Source organism: Haliaeetus leucocephalus, unplaced genomic scaffold, assembly GCF_000737465.1.
Source record: "Haliaeetus leucocephalus isolate CR32 unplaced genomic scaffold, Haliaeetus_leucocephalus-4.0 Scaffold144, whole genome shotgun sequence".
In the NCBI taxonomy this organism is placed as follows: Eukaryota; Metazoa; Chordata; class Aves; order Accipitriformes; family Accipitridae; genus Haliaeetus; species Haliaeetus leucocephalus.
The window spans coordinates 996,147-1,013,316 of record NW_010972580.1 but is presented as its reverse complement, the minus strand read 5'-3'; the positions used below and the strand labels follow the sequence as shown (position 1 = coordinate 1,013,316).

The following is a 17,170-nucleotide window of genomic DNA, read 5'->3' as shown; positions in this document are numbered from 1 at the left end:
TCATATGGTGCTCAACCTGATGGTGCTTTTTGATCAGAGGGTGAATGGGGGTCTGGGAGGAGAAGGAGCACACAGCGTGCTCCGTCTGCAAGTGATCCATGCATAATAATCTTTCTTGAGAGTTCAATAGTTCTGCAATAAACTCGTTTGCAAAAACTCACCAAGATCCTGCCATCATCTGGCTTCAAGGGCTGAGCAAAAATGCCCCAAAGTGGCACCAGCTGGCATTGCCTTCTCAGCCCTCCTCTCCCCAGCAGGCTGGGCGCAGGAGTCCTGGGAGCAGAATGAGAGGATGGCCGGCCTGCCGCACATCCCGGGCCCCGAAAACCTCCGCCCCTTCACGCCCGCCTCGCTGGCTGCCATCGAGCAGCGCATCGCGGAGGCAGAGGCACTCAAGGTAAAGCAGCAGCACATGGAGCTGCCTGAGGAAGAAGAGATTAAGCCCAGGAGGGATCTGGAAGCTGGCAAGAACCTGCCCCTTATCTATGGTGACCCACCGCTGGAGCTCATCGGGACCCCCCTGGAGGACCTGGACCCTTTCTACAAGGATAAGAAGGTGAGGGGCAGAGCTTTGCCCATGGGTAGACTTGGCATTACATGTAAATTCCAAGAAAAAGACCAAAGCATGGACCTCCTCTTCTTTCCACCATGTCCCAGGGTCTCATCTGAGCCCATCTTGGTGATCCGTAGCCCCAAACTACTGTGGTTGCTTCTCCTCCAAAGCAGAGCATCTGTTCCTTGGCAGTCACAAGCCTTTGGAGATCCAAAGCACACATAGAGGTCTCACCTCTAATGGCAGCACTTGATCTGTGGGTGTTTCGGGGGTGTGCAGAAGGGCTAACCTATCTCCCTCCTTTCTTTTCTCCACAGACGTTCATAGTCCTCAACAAAGGGAAGTCCATCTTCCGCTTCTCGGCGACCCCTGCCCTCTACCTGCTGGGGCCCTTCCACCCCATCCGCAGAGGAGCCATCAAAGTGCTTGTCCATTCATATCCTTGCCCTCTGTGATGCTGCTCCATTGCCAGGTCAAACCCTGATGGTCAGAGTGCAAACGGTCCTGGGAGAGGGCTGAGAGAAGTGTTTCATGATGGTGTGGCGAGCAAATTTCCTGGGCTGGCCCCCACCATGGCCAGGACCCGCTGCCCAGCCATCCCAATGCTTTGGTCCCTTCCCAAGGAGTGGGTGCTTGAAGGCTTTGGGCACCTTGGTGGCACCAAGAGGTCAGTCTTGGTTGGAGAAGGGAGGAAACCTAAGTGGTAGAGCTTCCTAGGAAGAGGTACAAGGTCTCTGAGGTCTGGAGAGACTCGGAGAGGAAAGAAAATGATTACAGATCAGGGGATCCTGTCCCATCTGGGAAGTGGGCAAATTGGGGAGCTCAAAGGATGCTTTGGGAGAGGGAAAGCAGAGGAACCAGGACATTGGGGTACAGGGAAGGAGGCAACTTGGGCAGTGCTGGGGCTTTTGGTGTGAGACAAGCAGAGATGGAAAGACAGGAAAGGATGCCAAGAGCAAAAGGGGCACTAGGATGGGTGGGAAGTGATCCCAGCAGAGCTCTGGTGGCAGCAGGGGGTGGTGGCCAGGAGGTAGGAGGAAAAAGAGGGGCAGAGGGATCAGACAAGTGGGGAAAGCTGTATCCTGGGGTGATGGAGAGGAAGGAGCATAGGCAACAAGAAGGGAGGCAGACCCAGCACCACAGAGATGGGAAGGGAGCAGAAGGGGATGGCAGGGGCCAGGACCATGCATGGGAGCACAGAACTGAGCCGGGAGAGAGCTGCAGGAGGAGCAGGTCAGGGCATGGGACCAAGGTGGGAATCAGGACAAGAGTAGGGGTGCTTGCCTTCATAACCGTGTGAAGGGGGGAATCTAGGCAACAGCCACAGCATTTCTCCTTGACCAAGTTTTAAATTGTTCAGCATGTTCATCATGATCACAATTTTAACCAACTGTGTGTTTATGACAATGAGCAACCCCCCGGCATGGTCCAAGAACGTGGAGTAAGTCCGTGCCTCCCACAACCTCCCCCAGCCATGGGGGCCATCCTCAGGAGGGGCAGGACCAAGGCTGAGAGGAGTGTTGGGATCCAGGCACCCTTCAGAGGAGGAGAGGTGTCATTGGGAGATGCTGGTGGCCCTCTTGATCTCAGAAGGGATGTCCGCGCTCTGCATTAGGCATTGCAAAGAGTGGGAGTGTTTCAGAGCTGCCCAAAATCTGGTGGGGTCCCTGTGACAGCAGACCACTGCAGAGCAGGCTGGGTCAGGTCGGGTCAGCAGTGATAGTCTGGAGAGGCTGAGCAGACCCACGAGTCCAAAGAGCATGGACAACCAGCCCCAGGTGAGAAGGGGAAAATCCAGCATTTTCTGCTGTGGTTCTGCACAATCAGGGCTTAGCAGGGTTTTACAGAGAGCATGATGGTGGTGGGACATCAGCAGGGATCAGAGGTGTTGCAGAATAGTCATCAAAGGGATTGGTACCTCAAGATTTCCCAACTTGCCTTACAAGGAACCCAGCAGCCTGTGACTGTGAACCCCCAAACTCAGCTCCCGAAGATGGTCCCACTGGCAGGGGTGGACAAAACCTCATCCTGAGCTGACCCTTGGTCCTGGGTGAGCATCCCCTGAGTCGCCGTTCCCATTTCAGATACGCCTTCACTGGGATATACACCTTCGAGTCCCTCATCAAGATACTGTCGAGAGGCTTCTGCATCGACAGCTTCACATTCCTGCGTGACCCGTGGAATTGGCTGGACTTCATGGTCATCTCCATGGCGTGAGTTTGGTGGGATGGGGAGAGGACAGGAGGTCTGGCCACTGCACCCGAGGCGGGGGGAATGACCCTGGGGAGGAGGGCTGAGAAGCAGGGGGGTGGGTGCCTGGCAGAGCCCTTAAAAGCCTTTCCTCTCCTGTCCTGCAGCTACATTACCGAGTTTGTGGACCTGGGGAACATCTCTGCTCTCAGGACCTTCCGTGTCCTCCGTGCCTTGAAAACCATCACTGTGATACCAGGTGGGACTTAAAGAAGGGATCTCCTCTCCGTATCTTCCCCTCCCTCAAGCTTAGGTTTTCCCACAGTTCACAGCAGTTCCTTGTTCTTTTGACAGCTCTAAGAGAAAAGAGAGGAAATGAGGTATTTGATACTTATAAATAATTTTCCACCTATTTCAGCTTTTGGGTCAGGTCCTGCTGATTTTACATCTTGAAATTAGCTGTGCTCAGTTGTTTGGCCAGGGAAAGCCCCTGATGAGCCAGATGTGGTGTTTTTAGGGCTCCTTGGAGATGCCTTAAGTGGGCTTGTGCTCACGTTGTGTTTATGGTCTCGATTAACCAATACATTTTGCTTGGTCCTTGGAGCCATAAATTTAGTTTTGTCCCCACTGCTGACTGCACTGGTGCTAGGGTTGAGATATTTAATGGGTATTAGTGCAAGAGCCATGTGGCAAGTGTTTAACATCACCCCAAACATCCAGCCTGCAGTGTTAGGAGCATGTTATCAAATACCTCTGATGGCTGTTTCCCAAGTTTGATACCATTTCAATACCCTGGTTTGGTACCACCTAGTGCAAGCTCACAGAAATGATAGGTCAGACCCCTTGAAGAAGCATGAGATTGAACTGAAAATGATAATTTCTTGTGGTGAATAAATTCTTGTGTCCCTGCAGTTTCCAGATCTTTAGGGTTCATATTTGAATGTTTTTTGCCTCCATCAAACAGGCTAAAAATTGCGTTTAGCAAAACATAAGCTCCTGCTTCTTTCTGGAATAACATCCCCCCAAGAGGCTCTGCAGAAATAGCAGTTGCAAAAATAAGCTGTTTTAGAACAGCTGTCCTCAGCAGTTCCCAACTTAGACAAGCCCTTGGAGAACTGGGTTTTACCTAAATAGGTTTTTTTTTGGGGGGGCGGGGGGGAACAACTAGCATGATGACAGGACTAAAAATCATGTGTCTTTGGAGAATTGCCTCTACATGAGAAAGCTCTGTGCTCAGAGCTGCTTTTAAGATCAATGTCAGGATGTCCCAGCATCACCCATCATCCGTGTAGACCTCGGGTGACAGGAATGACATCCTCCATGTGAAAAGCCCACTGAGGATCTGTGGGCAAGCCTCCTCTGTGGAAGAAACAGCGATGCTGGGGGGGATGGATGAGTTAATCCTGACGCTTAATGCAGATGTCAGTTTGTCACCTTCACTCGGACACATTTGGGTTTCTCCCGCTTGAAGGAATCAGGTTGGAGGGTACGTGGGGGCTCCCAACCACCCATGGGGCAGCAGCATGTGGGGGTGTTGAACCACAGAGGCTTTTCTGGAGCTGAGAGCAGTGGTCAGCATCTTCCAGCTGGGATGGCAAATAGCTTTTCCATGTGCTGCAGCAAAGTGAGCTACTCTACTGGCTTGGCCCAAAAAAGGCCTGACTGTGGTATTTGGGGAAAAGGTGAAGCCAAAGGAATTCAGGGGTGCCAGCCTGAGATGAGATTTGGCTTGTGATACCCAGGTTAAGGTTGGCATGGGGAGGCTTGGCTGGCACTGGTCCAAACGTGACAATTCTGGGGGAGGCGTTTATGATGCCCAGCAATGCGTGGGGCAGCTGGGATGCAACATGGGGCACAGAGCTGGAGGTCTGAGCACATGGGGTGAACTTGGTGATGCCACATGTCCCCACCAGATCCAGCATGTTTTGGGAGCACCGTAGCACGTTCTCCACAATTAGCAAACAAGCAATTAGCTCAGTAGTGACACCTCTCCCCTAGGGCTGAAGACGATCGTTGGGGCTCTGATCCAGTCGGTGAAGAAGCTCTCAGACGTCATGATCCTCACCGTCTTCTGCCTGAGTGTGTTTGCCCTAATCGGTCTCCAGCTCTTCATGGGGAACCTCCGGCAGAAGTGTGTGCGGTGGCCCCCCCTCAATGACACCCTGCTGTGGGACTTGGGGCTGGACGACGACACATTGGCCAACACAACGCTCTATGGCAACTTCACCGACGGCATTGCCAGCAACTTCACCAGCAACTTCACTAGCAACAGCACCTTTGATTTCGAGGCCTACATCAACGATGAAGGTAAACACTTGTGCACCCCCTTCTCTGCTGGCCCATCACCCTGGCTTGCTCCTCGGTTTCCTTGCTCTTCATCCGTGTCAGACCCAGATGGTTTGCTTGCATGGATCTTCTTGCCAAGGTGCTTTGCAGGGACATGTGGTCGGTGGGTGAAACAGGGATTGTGCATACTCTCAGGATAGACAGATGGGATCAAATCCTTCTTGCCAGGGAAAATGCAGTCCACCTGGGCAAGCTAAACTCCTCCAGAAAGGTTTCACCATGGGAAGCCTGGACAAACCAGTGTCTCCATCTCTCCCACTTGCTTAGTGGGGGCACAATCTCCCCATCGGGGAGGACACTGGTGAACAGCTGCTCCGTCTGGCTGGTCACAGCAGGGAAACCAAACCCTCCAGGAGCAGATGGGACTTCAGGTGGAAAACCAGAGGGAAGGATGCAGGAATGACATTTCTCACCCACTTTCACTGCATCATGGCTAGGTCCTTCCCCAAGTACTGCTGCGTCCAGTGAGCATTGCATGCAAGCATGCGACGCTGTGACAGCCAACAGGAGGGGAAGGAGGGAGAGGTGGGATCAAGCACAGGTCCTCAGACAGGTCTCCAAGTTTGCTACTTTCCTACTACTTCTTTGAAACAAGTTTGGCCCAAAAAATTGTGGTGGGTTTTTTGTTTGTTCTTTGGTTTTATGTTTTTAAACTCCATGAAAATGTAAAAATCTCAGAAAATCTGCCTGGCAGAGCTGCACAGTGGCAGGATGCTCCACAGGGATGTTTCACATCTCGTTTAGGGCACTTGACAGAGCTCAGCAGAAGATTGGGTTATGTCTCAGCTGAGCTGCTTTGCCTGACCGTACAAGTAGCTCTGGCATTAATTACAGGAAGGCTTCTTGGTAGGGGTGCAAATTCAATACATAGGATCTAGTGAGTGCAGCGCAAATAGCAACAGCACTCTGCAGCCATGCGTTCAGGTTAACGGCTATTGGGGCCAGGCCAAAAGCATATCGCCTGGAGTTTTACAAGTGGGACATCTCCTCGATGAGCCCTCATAGGTTAAATAAAAGCCTGGTGGCAAGAAGCCAGGCAGAGCTGGAGATGCTTTGAGGAAGCTCCAGAAATCCCTGTGTGGCTCCTGGAAGGGCTGTGCTAGGTGATGCCCAGGATGGAGTCCAGCTGCCCTCTGCCATGTCCTGGGGTGGGAGTCTCCAGATGCTCATCTATGTGTCCTTGGGGACAGCTGACCTGTGGTGGCATTGCTTGGCAGCTCCTGTGGCTCTGGGTCTGTGCCCAAGCTGTAAGGAGGAGCTTTAAGGACCCCTGGTCTGTAAGCAGGGTAGGTTTCCCCACCAGGTAGGGGCTGGTTGGGATGGGAGCAGCAGGAGGAAGGTGATGGCCATGGAGGAGTAGCAGACAGTTTCCCCAGGCTTTCTGGGGACTCCTGCAGTCCCCCATGCTCAGTGCTCCCTGGGAATGCCCTGCTATTTTGTACGTTTTCTCAGCAAAACGGACCAGCCCTGGTTCTTTGACCACATGTTAACCCACCTTCCCAGAAGGTAGGCCAAGCCTGACCCTGGCCAACCTGGCTGTTTCCAGAGCTCTTGATGGGCTTGGGAACCATCTAGTTCGGTTGGTGAAACAATGCCATGAGGTGTCTGAGCTAGTGCCGGGTAGTTCAATGCAAATAGCAAAGTCAGCAGAGAGGAGATAACCCAGTGACCAGCACTGGGATTCAGGGAATTTGCCTGACAGCGATGAGCTTCCAAGAATTTGAAAAATCAGTGTTTGGTGTTTTGTTTTGTTTGGGGGTGGGGTTTTTTTTGATGTCTTTCTCTTTCCCCAACTGCAAAGCCAATTTCTACTTTCTGGAGGGAGCGCTTGATGCCCTGCTCTGCGGGAACAGCAGCGATGCTGGGTGAGTGCAGCTCACGCTGGTGGCTGATGTCCCCTCTGGCTCCCCAGGAGGGGACGAGGCAGCCAGCAGAGCCTGTGGGACCACTGATGCTTGGGATGGGAGAGGATCGGGACTGGGAACGTGGCTTTGCAGGTGAATGGTCCGGGAATCCCAACTGTATCAGCTTGGAGGGGGTATCAGTCCGGGCATCCCGACTATATCAGCTTGGACGGGGGTGGTTCTGCTGAAGCATCTCAGCACCTCCAGGGATGGAGAGTTTCGCTGCTGGTGCAGGAGGGGCAGCCCCAGGGTCTCACAACAGCTGCCCCTGTGGCTCCTTTGGTAGGAAGTGCCCTGAAGGGTACCAGTGCATGAAGGCGGGCAGGAACCCGAACTACGGCTACACCAGCTACGATACCTTCAGCTGGGCTTTCCTGGCCCTCTTCCGCCTCATGACGCAGGACTACTGGGAGAATCTCTTCCAGCTGGTAGGCACCAAATTTTTATCCTTGTGCAAATGCTTCTCTCGTTTCAATGCTGCCCCAGGTCTAGGACAGGTAAAAAGTCACTTGACTGGAACCCTGTGGGACCTTGTCCTGTGGTTTATGTATCTAGCCGGGATCGGCAGAGATGGGGCATTGTCCCACCCAGTTCCCCAACCTGAGCAGCGCAGTGTATTTTCCAGGGCAAAGCCCAGGTGTGCTTCAATGGTGCTGTCAGCTGTATTGTGGAAATTGGGGATTTATAAGAGTATCTAGTACTTCTCTGGCTTGAGCTAAGGGATAAGGGGGAAAAGCGAGGTCACTTGTCTCCTGCATTGAGTCACCCTCTACAGAGAAGTTGCAGACACCATAAAAATCCCAACTGACCCTGGGTCCAGAGACTGTTTAGATAAAAGCAAGCCTACATCTAAAGGCTACACGTGTCCTCTGGAAATGATTATGCCCAGATTTGGAGTTAGAAAAGGGCCACTCTTGGCCTAAGGGTGAAACCTGAGAATTTGGGAGCTGAGAGATGTTAGCCCCTGTCACAGCAAAGCAAGTATCTGATGAAATATCGGTCCCATCTCTATACATGCTTGCAGCCCTCGGGCTACCAGACAGCACAGAGCAGCATGGCTGGGTTTGCCAAGACTTCTGGCTGTTTCACACAAGTCCTAACCCAGTGCCGTGGACTGCAAGAAGGTCAACTGGGCAATGACCAGCCCTTGGGGAAGATGGGAGCAAAATACTGTCCTCCTCCCACAAATGGGAGGGTGCCCTGGTGCAAGACCTTTCATTGGAAGCATCACCAAACCGATACTGTGCTGAGGTGGTGTGACAGCCTGTGCCTCCTCTTTCCACAGACACTGCGTGCAGCAGGGAAAACATACATGATCTTCTTCGTGGTGGTTATATTTCTTGGTTCCTTCTACCTCATCAACCTCATCCTCGCGGTGGTGGCCATGGCTTACGCAGAACAAAACGACGCCACGTTGCTGGAGGAGCAGGAGAAGGAGGAGGAATTTCGACAGCTCATGGAGCAGCTGAAGAAGCATCAAGAGGAGCAAGAGAAGATGGTTGGTGGAAAATGTGGGGGCCAAAATGAGGAACCTTAGGAATAGGGGGGGAAAAGGGGAGGCACCGACAAGTATGGTGGAGCCTCTATGTATAATCCAAGAATAAGCCCCATTTGATCCGTAGTAAGCAAAGATAATAGTTGAGTAACTATTTTGTAGGTCACAGCTGAATCAAAAAGATGAGATACTATCCTGGGTGGGATAAAAAGAAGGCTGAAAAGATTTAATTTCCACATCCAAAAAGCACAGGGAGCACTGGGAGGCAGCAGAGAGGTGCAGCACAGAGGTGTGGTATTGCTTGAAAGGAGGAGGTGAGAAACAAGGCATAAAAGGCACCAGAACTAACGATATATCTTCCTGAAGCACATCAAGAGCAGGAAACCTGGCAGAGAGCATGCACAGGCACATGATGACCAGGGTACAAAAGAAGCACTCAAGGAAGATAGGGCAGTTGCAGCAAAACTAAATGCATTAGCAAACAATTTCCTTTTGGCCAAGAATGAAAAAAAGAGAGGGCTCGAGAGACCCTGCGACTTGCCTGGGGAAGTCCTGGTGTCCTTGCAGGAGCCAATGCACAGCTCTTGGGGTCTGGTCTCACTGCTGTCCCCCAGCACACGAGCAGATATGCATGCCTGATGCTGCAGAGTGTTTGCAGTCAAACGAGCTGGTGTCAAAGCGAGTGGTCTCTGAAGCTGCCTGATTTCCACCCATTTCATAGAATTGTGTAATATCCTCAGCAAGCTTGCAGATGACACCAAGCTGAGTGGTGTGGTTGACACACCTGAAGGACAGGATGCCTTCCAGAGCGACCTGAACAAGCTCGAGAAGTGGGCCCGTGTGAACCTCATGAGGTTCAACAAGGCCAAGTGCAAGGTCCTGCACCTGGGTCTGGGCAACCCCCAGCATCAATACAGGCTGGGGGATGAAGGGATTGAGAGCAGCCCTGCAGAAGAGGACTTAGGGGTACTGGTGGATGAAAAGCTGGACATGAGCCAACAATGTACACTCGTAGCCCAGAAAGCCAACCATATCCTGGGCTGTATCAAAAGCAGCGTGGCCAGCAGGTCGAGGGAGGTGATTCTCCCCCTCTACTCTGCTCTTCTGAGACCCCACCTGCAGTACCGCGTCCAGCTCTGGGGTCCTCAGCAGAGAAAAGACGTGGACCTGTTGGAGCGAGTCCATAGGAGGGCCAGAAAAATGATCAGAGGGCTGGAGCACCTCTCCTGTGAAGACAGGTTGGGAGAGTTGGGGTTGTTCAGCCTGGAGAAGAGAAGGCTCCGGGGAGACCTTATAGCAGCCTTCCAGTATCTAAAGGGGGCTTATAAGAAAAATGGGGGCAAACTTTTTAGCAGGGCCTGTTGCAATAGGACAAGGGGTAATGGTTTTAAAAACTAAAAGAGGGTGGATTTAGATTAGATACAAGGAAGAAATTTTTTACAATGAGGGTGGTGAAACACGGACACAGGTTGCCCAGAGAGGTGGTAGATGCCCCATCCCTGGAAACATTCCAGGTCAGCTTAGATGGGGCTCTGAGCAACCTGATCTAGTTGAAGATGTCCCTGCTCATTGCAGAGGCGTTGGACGAGATGACCTTTAAAGATCCCTTCCAACCCAAACTATTCTATGATTCTCTGAATATCAGGTTGGAAGTGACCTCAAGTATCATCTGGTCCAAACTTTCTTGGCAAACGCATGGTCTAGACAAGAGACATTTGCTCCATTGTGGTCCTGGGGTGTTACCTTAGCCCCTTTCCCATCCTTGGGAGTCTCTTTTCAGCACAATATGCCTACAAAAACATGGGCAAAAGCTTCTGTCATGTCTGATACTGCAGCCCAGCTATTTTCCATCTCTAATCATCACTTTGGTCTATGTCAGCAATGTCCACAAGGGACATCACTGCAAATCTGACTGTTAGTCTGGGCAAAAGACCAGCTTCCTTGCATGTAGAGAGAAACACAAAACAATGTTTTCCTCTCTCTAGAGCTTCTATCTCTCGCTGCTTATCTATGCTGGGCCACAACATCCTCCGAGGAAGTGGCTTGCTCTTATCTGGCTGCTGCTGTTTGCAGGATGGGTCTAAGCAAGCCCTGCCCAAGGGATGGGGACTTCAGGGCTGGGCATAAAGCTGGTGCTGTGGCCAGTTCCCTGAACAAATTAACCAGTGAGTTGCCCAAAGGCTTTATTAAGGAATGATACTCCTTTATTGTCACCTACAGAAATGGAGAAGATGGAGGGAATAAGACTGAGGGCAAAGCTCCTACAAGAAATGGGCACTCGGATCCATTTAATATCCAGAGTCCAAGCATGGAAACTGTGTTGCACCTCAGTGATACGCAGTGGGAACAGAGAGGTTCCCACTCTGCTGTGGCATCCTTAATGCTACCAGAGGGTGTAGTAAACTTCAAATATTAATACCAGTGTTGGAAAGAAAAAAAAAAAAAGAATGATTGAATGTGCAAATGAAAACCTAATAAAACAACATTTGGGAAAAAAATTTTAAATTTTGACGCAAACAGTCACAAATTCTGTGCAAGTCCAAAAATCTTGGCCATCACATTTCAGTAAGAGCCTTGAAGATTTTCCTTCTTTCCCATTTGGGATGAAAGCATGTTTCAAAGATTGAAGTTTCCTGCAAGACAAAAATTAGAAGGTTTGCATAGTTTTTTCCTTACGAATTATTCACCCTAACCAAATTTGAACAGATCTGCTGTTACAGAGAGCTTATTACGGTGGGGTATGCAAATGAAAAGGAAAGGCTTGCAACTTCTGTTTAGCTACTGCAAATTGTTATTTCTCATTGTTGCTCATGAGGATCTGAGTTTGCTGCCCAGGTCCTGCAGCAGCAGACTTTGGAGTCACAAAGTCCTGCCCAGGACGGTCCTGGGGCTCAATTCCCCCTCCTCCTTAGCCTGGTGCCCTGCAGCGATTGTGGGAAGCTCCCGATGGCTGCGGACGTGCAGGTGATGGGGACGTGGGTTGCTGCAGTTGCAGGACCAGCGATCCAGCAGCGGTTCCCTGCCCAGCAGCATGGCCGAGAAGGAGCACGACTCGGACCTGAACAGCGACCAGGACAAGGCAAAGGACTGCAACGGGCAAGTGGTCCCCAGGATCAAGCTGGAGCGGTCCGCTACAGTGATTGATGTACGTGCTCGGCTCTGTCTCTGCCATCCCTTGAGGGTGCCCACCCCAGTAAACCCCAGTGGAGAGACAGGGTCACGCCCAGCTTGTTGTGGGTCAGGTCCTACGAGCCTTTCTGCAGTCCACCCGTGTTGCACCCCAAGGTCTCTCCAGACCATGCCCTTTTTTCTGCCTGCTCTATCTTTAAGTGCATTAGATAGCCTGCAGTGCTCTGCATTCATCCCCTGTGGCCTCCTCTTCTTCTAGTTCAACCCAGGCAATGAGCCGGAGAAATCAGACCACAACCACCTCACTGCGGGTAACCAAGATGGGCCAGGCCTCGAGAAGAGGGTGGGGAGCGCCATCAGTGTCATCTCCAACACTATGGAAGGTACGTCCTTCCCCAGCCTCGGTGAGGGCTGTGTGTGCCAGCTGGTTTAGCCCAACTGTTGTGCACTGGTGGGCTTGCGGTGCTCGGCACACACCAGTGACAGTGGTTTTCCCACATCTCCAGCCCCACGCGAGGGATGACTCTGGACCTGGGGTCTCCGTATGGGGTCAGTGCACTGCAGTGATGCTCAAGCAAGGCTTTTCATCCTAACTTGCTAGGATGATGCCTGGAGGCAATAATACAATATCTTATGCAAAGGAATTGGATTGCAATTTGTTACAGCAGTCTCCAGAGTCAACTGAGAGCTGTTGAGTGGCTTCCTAAGAGCTGCTGTCTCAACTTCAGCAAAAAGTACCATAGACTCAGCAGTAACAGGTTTCTCAGCCCTGTCCTCACCGAGAATGGGTGCAAAAACCTCTGGCCACCCCAAAGCAGTTCCCTTGGATGTCCCTGCAATCTCAGCGTGGCAGAGACACCTCAGATCCTGCCCAGGTGTTGAGAGCAGGATTGGACCCACGGTTCCCTCACTGACCTGCCTTTCCATTCCTCTCTGATTTGGAGGCTAAGGTCTGCAACATCACTGTGCCTGGGCATGGGAAGGCTCCTCCTTTTAGCCCTCATATTAAACTCATAGATGGTCTAGGGCTGGTTCAGGACCTCAGGAGAGGTCTCTTCTAGTGGGTTAGCACTTGCCCCACCCAGGGGAGGACAGGATAAGCCTACACTGATGTCATTTTTCTTTCCTGCCCTCAGAACTGGAGGAAGCTCATCAGAAGTGCCCATCCTGGTGGTACAAATTTGCCCACATGTTTCTGGTGTGGAACTGCTGTCCTCCGTGGATAAAGCTCAAGAAGTTTGTCAAGCTAGTGGTGATGGACCCCTTCGTGGACCTGGGCATCACCATCTGCATTGTGCTCAACACGCTCTTCATGGCCATGGAGCATTACCCCATGACAGAGGAGTTTGAGAACGTGCTGTCCGTGGGGAACCTGGTAGGCAGCTGCAGGCATCCCATCCTTCCCCATTAGAGCCACAGCAGCCACACTATCCACCATCCTGCTGCGATTGTGTCACCTGAACAGCATGCATGGCTGGAAACACATCCCAGCTCCCGCAAAAGTGCTGCAGGGGTCTGATCACAGCATCCCCATGATGGGTTGGACTCCAGGATGGCTCGGATCAAGGGAAGCGATACAGGGGTGGGATCCAGCATCCCCTACTCCCCTTCTGCTGCAGCTTCTGTCTTGCTTGGTGCATCTCAGTGATGCCAATGTGGCCATGGCCTTGCAGAGCTGTCCTGAGCCATCTTCTGTATTGCAACCCAGGGTCAGGTACAAGCTACTGCCAGCCCTGGTTGACACCACAGTGTCCTCGCGATGCTGGGTGGCCACGTGGCAGAGCAGGGGCCCTTTCAGATTCTGGGAGCAAACAGGTCCCCACTGAGCAAGAAGCAACAATGTTAGAAGCATTAGGAAAAAAATAATACTCCGGAGTTTTCCCAGTGAAATCACTGCAAATCTCGGCTGTGCTGGTTTCATAGGCATATTTAGCAACCAGCTGTGGCTGCTCCTGCGTGGAGCTCAGGGTAAATGGCAATCTGCTGGTGGGACAAGTCCGGGGGTCCCCTGGTAGCTCTGGGAAATGCAGCTAATGGATGGGAGAGCTCTCCTGCCACCTTGCCCTGCTCCAGCACCTGCCAGGGCCTCTCTGTGCACGGGCACTGGAGTGACACATGCCAGTGCCCAAACCTTGGGTGGGCAGGATGACACTCAGCACATAGCTGCTTTGTCTCTGGTTTCATTCAGGAAATACAAGGGGATTAATCGGCTGTTGCTCAAAGTACAGTCACACTGCAAAGACGGTTCCAGCTTTTCCTTCGTGCCAGCAGCGGTTTCTGGCTGCATGTACACCCCAATGCCGGTGGGGATGGGGATGATTTGTTGGGGAAGGGCCAGGGAGGGATGGGAGCAGGAGAAGCAGCTCCCACTGAGCCACAGTCTTCCCCCACATTGCCTGCCTGTGCCCAAGATGAAAGCAGCAGCGCCTGCTGCTCATCTTGCTGCAGGCAGACAGATGACCAGGGTGTAAGTGAAGAGAGCAGGGATCAGCTGGCAGGAGCAGAAAATGGGGAATTTATGGGCCGGCACACAAAGGGGCATGTCAGGGAGCATCCCCTGGGATGCCAGTGCAGAAGCCTTTCTGCAAAGCAGAGGCAAGGACCTCCCATCCACATCTAGGGCAAAATTTGTCACTGGGCCCACACTGCGCATGCTGTGTCATGAAATTGCATCAAGGATGCTAATTGTCACATTGCTAATTCGGCTCTGGAGTAACGTGATAATGCACATTGCTGTTATAGTCCCAGGAAAAGAGTAATGTGTAAAAGCCGGATCAGCTTTCGCAGGGCTCAGGGAGGGGCAGGGGCGTCCCAGTAGCAGCCCAGTTCCCAGTGCTGGGAATCTCTGTGATTCAGCAGTTGTTCAAAGGGGGTCCCTTTGCCAATGCAACTTTTATTTTTAATTTCCACCTGCCAACACACACCTTTGTGTCTCTCCAGAAGCAATCAGTCACCAGTACTCCCAGCTTGGCTTCACAAGCCACACTGGGCAGCAGCTGGGGAGCTTGTTCCCAACTGGACTGGATCTAACAGGATGAAATGCTTTGGGAATGCACCAAAAAAGGTGCTACCCACACCACACCAAGGCTCAGGACTGGCTTACAAGCAAAGTGACAGGGTGCTGTCTCCCACAGGTCTTTACGGGGATCTTCACGGCGGAGATGGTCCTAAAGCTCATTGCTCTGGATCCCTATGAGTATTTCCAGCAGGGCTGGAACATCTTTGACAGCATCATCGTCACCTTGAGCCTGGTGGAGCTGGGTCTGGCCAACGTGCAAGGGCTCTCTGTGCTCCGCTCCTTCCGCTTGGTACGTGCCGTGGGTCAAGGTGTACCTGGGGGTTTTGGATGCAATTGCCACCAGGGTGGAGAATGCTGGTTCAACCTCCTTTATGGCAGTCACCAACTTGTCCCCTGTTAAAGATAACACTGACAGCCAAGCTAAATATTTAGGAAAGTTGGAGTGTGCTCTTTGCAAAGCAGTTGGGTGTTTAATCCCTCCTGCCTTAATAAAACTGCGACATGAAGGTCTAATCCCAGCTTCGCATCCTTGCTGACACCTTGGGGCAATGAAAACCCCAGGCAAATCAACACCTTCTCTCCTTGCTCCTCGTAGCTGAGGGTTTTCAAGCTTGCCAAGTCTTGGCCCACCCTCAACATGCTCATCAAGATCATCGGCAACTCAGTGGGTGCCCTGGGGAACCTCACGCTGGTGCTGGCCATCATCGTCTTCATCTTTGCTGTGGTGGGGATGCAGCTCTTTGGGAAGAGCTACATAGAGTGTGTGTGCAAGATCTCCATCGACTGCACGCTGCCCCGCTGGCACATGAATGACTTCTTCCACTCTTTCCTCATCGTCTTCCGCATCCTCTGCGGGGAGTGGATTGAGACCATGTGGGACTGTATGGAGGTGGCTGGCCAGACCATGTGCCTCATCGTCTTCATGATGGTCATGGTCATTGGGAACCTCGTGGTGAGTATTGGAGCTGGGGTGGACCCTCAATGAAAGGTGGGGGGCAAGGACAGAGGGTGTCATGGGGCTGGGGAACACCTCTGCCTCTCGCTCTCTGGCCAATGCTGTTCAGCTCAGCTCATCTACAGGGCTGTGCCTGTAGGCATGGCCTTGTTGGAGCTCTACAGGAGCATGGGCAAAGGGCTTGATCTCCCTCCTGTAGACCCAGTGGGGATACGCTGTGTGCTCAGCTCTGTGTAAAGCAGGGTAAGAAGCTATTTCTGAGGGACTTTCAGCTGAAACTAGATCAAGGACAGAAGGGGAAACTGAGGCATGGAAAACTTAACAATGGGCTTTAAGCAGATGCAGGGGCAGCTTTGGGTCAAAAAAAGAGCTCATCTTCAAGCTGCCCTTTCTTCTCCACGTGGCTTTTCAGGCTTTCCTCCCCCGCTTCCCACTCTCCTGTGATGAGGGATGGAGGCAGTGTTATATCCAGCTCACCCCAGGGCTGGCCCTTTGCTCCTGGCTGCTTTTGGGAGCAGACCACCCCACCAGAAGACTTTTACAGATCCCCAGCATCCCCAGTATCCCCAGTCTTCACGCACAACCCCTCTACAGCACGGGGGCTCCTTCCACTGGGTCCTGGTGAACCCCCGGTCGCCATCACCCTCCCTCTCTGCCCGTTGCCCTCCTCGCTAACCCAAGCTGCTTGCTGTCTGCGCTGCAGGTTTGCAAGTTCCAGGCGAGCGTGAAATCCTTTCTAAACTTGGTAACCCTCTCGCTGGTGGCTTTGAAGCTTGTTTTCCAGGCTGTGTGGGCCCTGCTCTCCCTTCTTAAGGAGCAAGGCAGGGGAGGGAAGCGCGGCAGCTTGCCGAATCGCTCCTATTACTTGCTGGGGTTGTGTAAGCCCTTTGGAATCTGCTTTGAAAAACTATCTGCCCAGGGAGCTGCTGACGCCTCCCTCCCCACGACGGGTGGTTGCTCCAGCCCTGGGCTGGCACAGCCCTCCGGAGGGGTGAAAACAGCACTGGGGAGAAACCCAGACCACCCCACAGCTCAGGTCAGGGGTAGGGCAGCTTGGAGTGACCCACTTCGAGGGCAGAAAGTTGGGATTTGGGTGCTGCTTGGCTTCCCTGGCTTGTGCCAGGTATTTGGGGTTTTGAACTGGCCCCCATAGCAGCATGGAGAGCCATGCTGGCTGCAGACCTCACCCTGGGGTGTCCTGGGGTCTGGGCTGGCTGGTGCTGGGCATGCATCATCTCGTGGTGGGGAGCAGCCCAATGTCCCCCCTGGGCTGCCCATCACCCAGCAGTCAGCAACAGTTTGTAATGCTACCTTTCAAGAGGGAACCTGTTCATTTGAATTGCAATGCTGAATCAGGCTGAAAATCACCTGTAAGCAGCAGGAGCATCTCCAGAACAGTCTGCAGAGAGTGCAGGAGCTTAGAGATTGGGAATTGCAACTGGGGCTCCCTGGAGAACCTCCCCAAAAGGAGCTCTGGAAACCTTTCCTCTTCTGGATCCAGTTTTTGGAGTAGGACAGCCCATCCACCCCTCCAGGAGGCTTTCCTGGAGAAGACATGGGGGCGGCACAATTTTCAGCT

At 52.5% G+C, this 17,170-nt stretch overlaps 1 protein-coding gene across 1 annotated transcript in view; it reads left to right on the top strand.

The window, feature by feature from the left end:
• The first annotated feature begins 292 nt into the window (after nt 1-292).
• SCN4A (sodium channel, voltage-gated, type IV, alpha subunit) overlaps nt 293-17,170 on the top strand; it is a 32,504-nt gene continuing 15,626 nt past the window's right edge. The window contains exons 1-14 of the mRNA XM_010561346.1: nt 293-556; nt 871-1,004; nt 1,899-1,994; nt 2,638-2,766; nt 2,911-3,002; nt 4,742-5,050; nt 6,891-6,954; nt 7,280-7,421; nt 8,279-8,491; nt 11,478-11,633; nt 11,877-12,000; nt 12,754-12,992; nt 14,752-14,925; nt 15,232-15,588. Coding sequence (XP_010559648.1) covers nt 293-556; nt 871-1,004; nt 1,899-1,994; nt 2,638-2,766; nt 2,911-3,002; nt 4,742-5,050; nt 6,891-6,954; nt 7,280-7,421; nt 8,279-8,491; nt 11,478-11,633; nt 11,877-12,000; nt 12,754-12,992; nt 14,752-14,925; nt 15,232-15,588 — 2,493 coding nt within the window. The remainder of the gene's footprint in view (nt 557-870; nt 1,005-1,898; nt 1,995-2,637; nt 2,767-2,910; nt 3,003-4,741; nt 5,051-6,890; nt 6,955-7,279; nt 7,422-8,278; nt 8,492-11,477; nt 11,634-11,876; nt 12,001-12,753; nt 12,993-14,751; nt 14,926-15,231; nt 15,589-17,170) is intronic.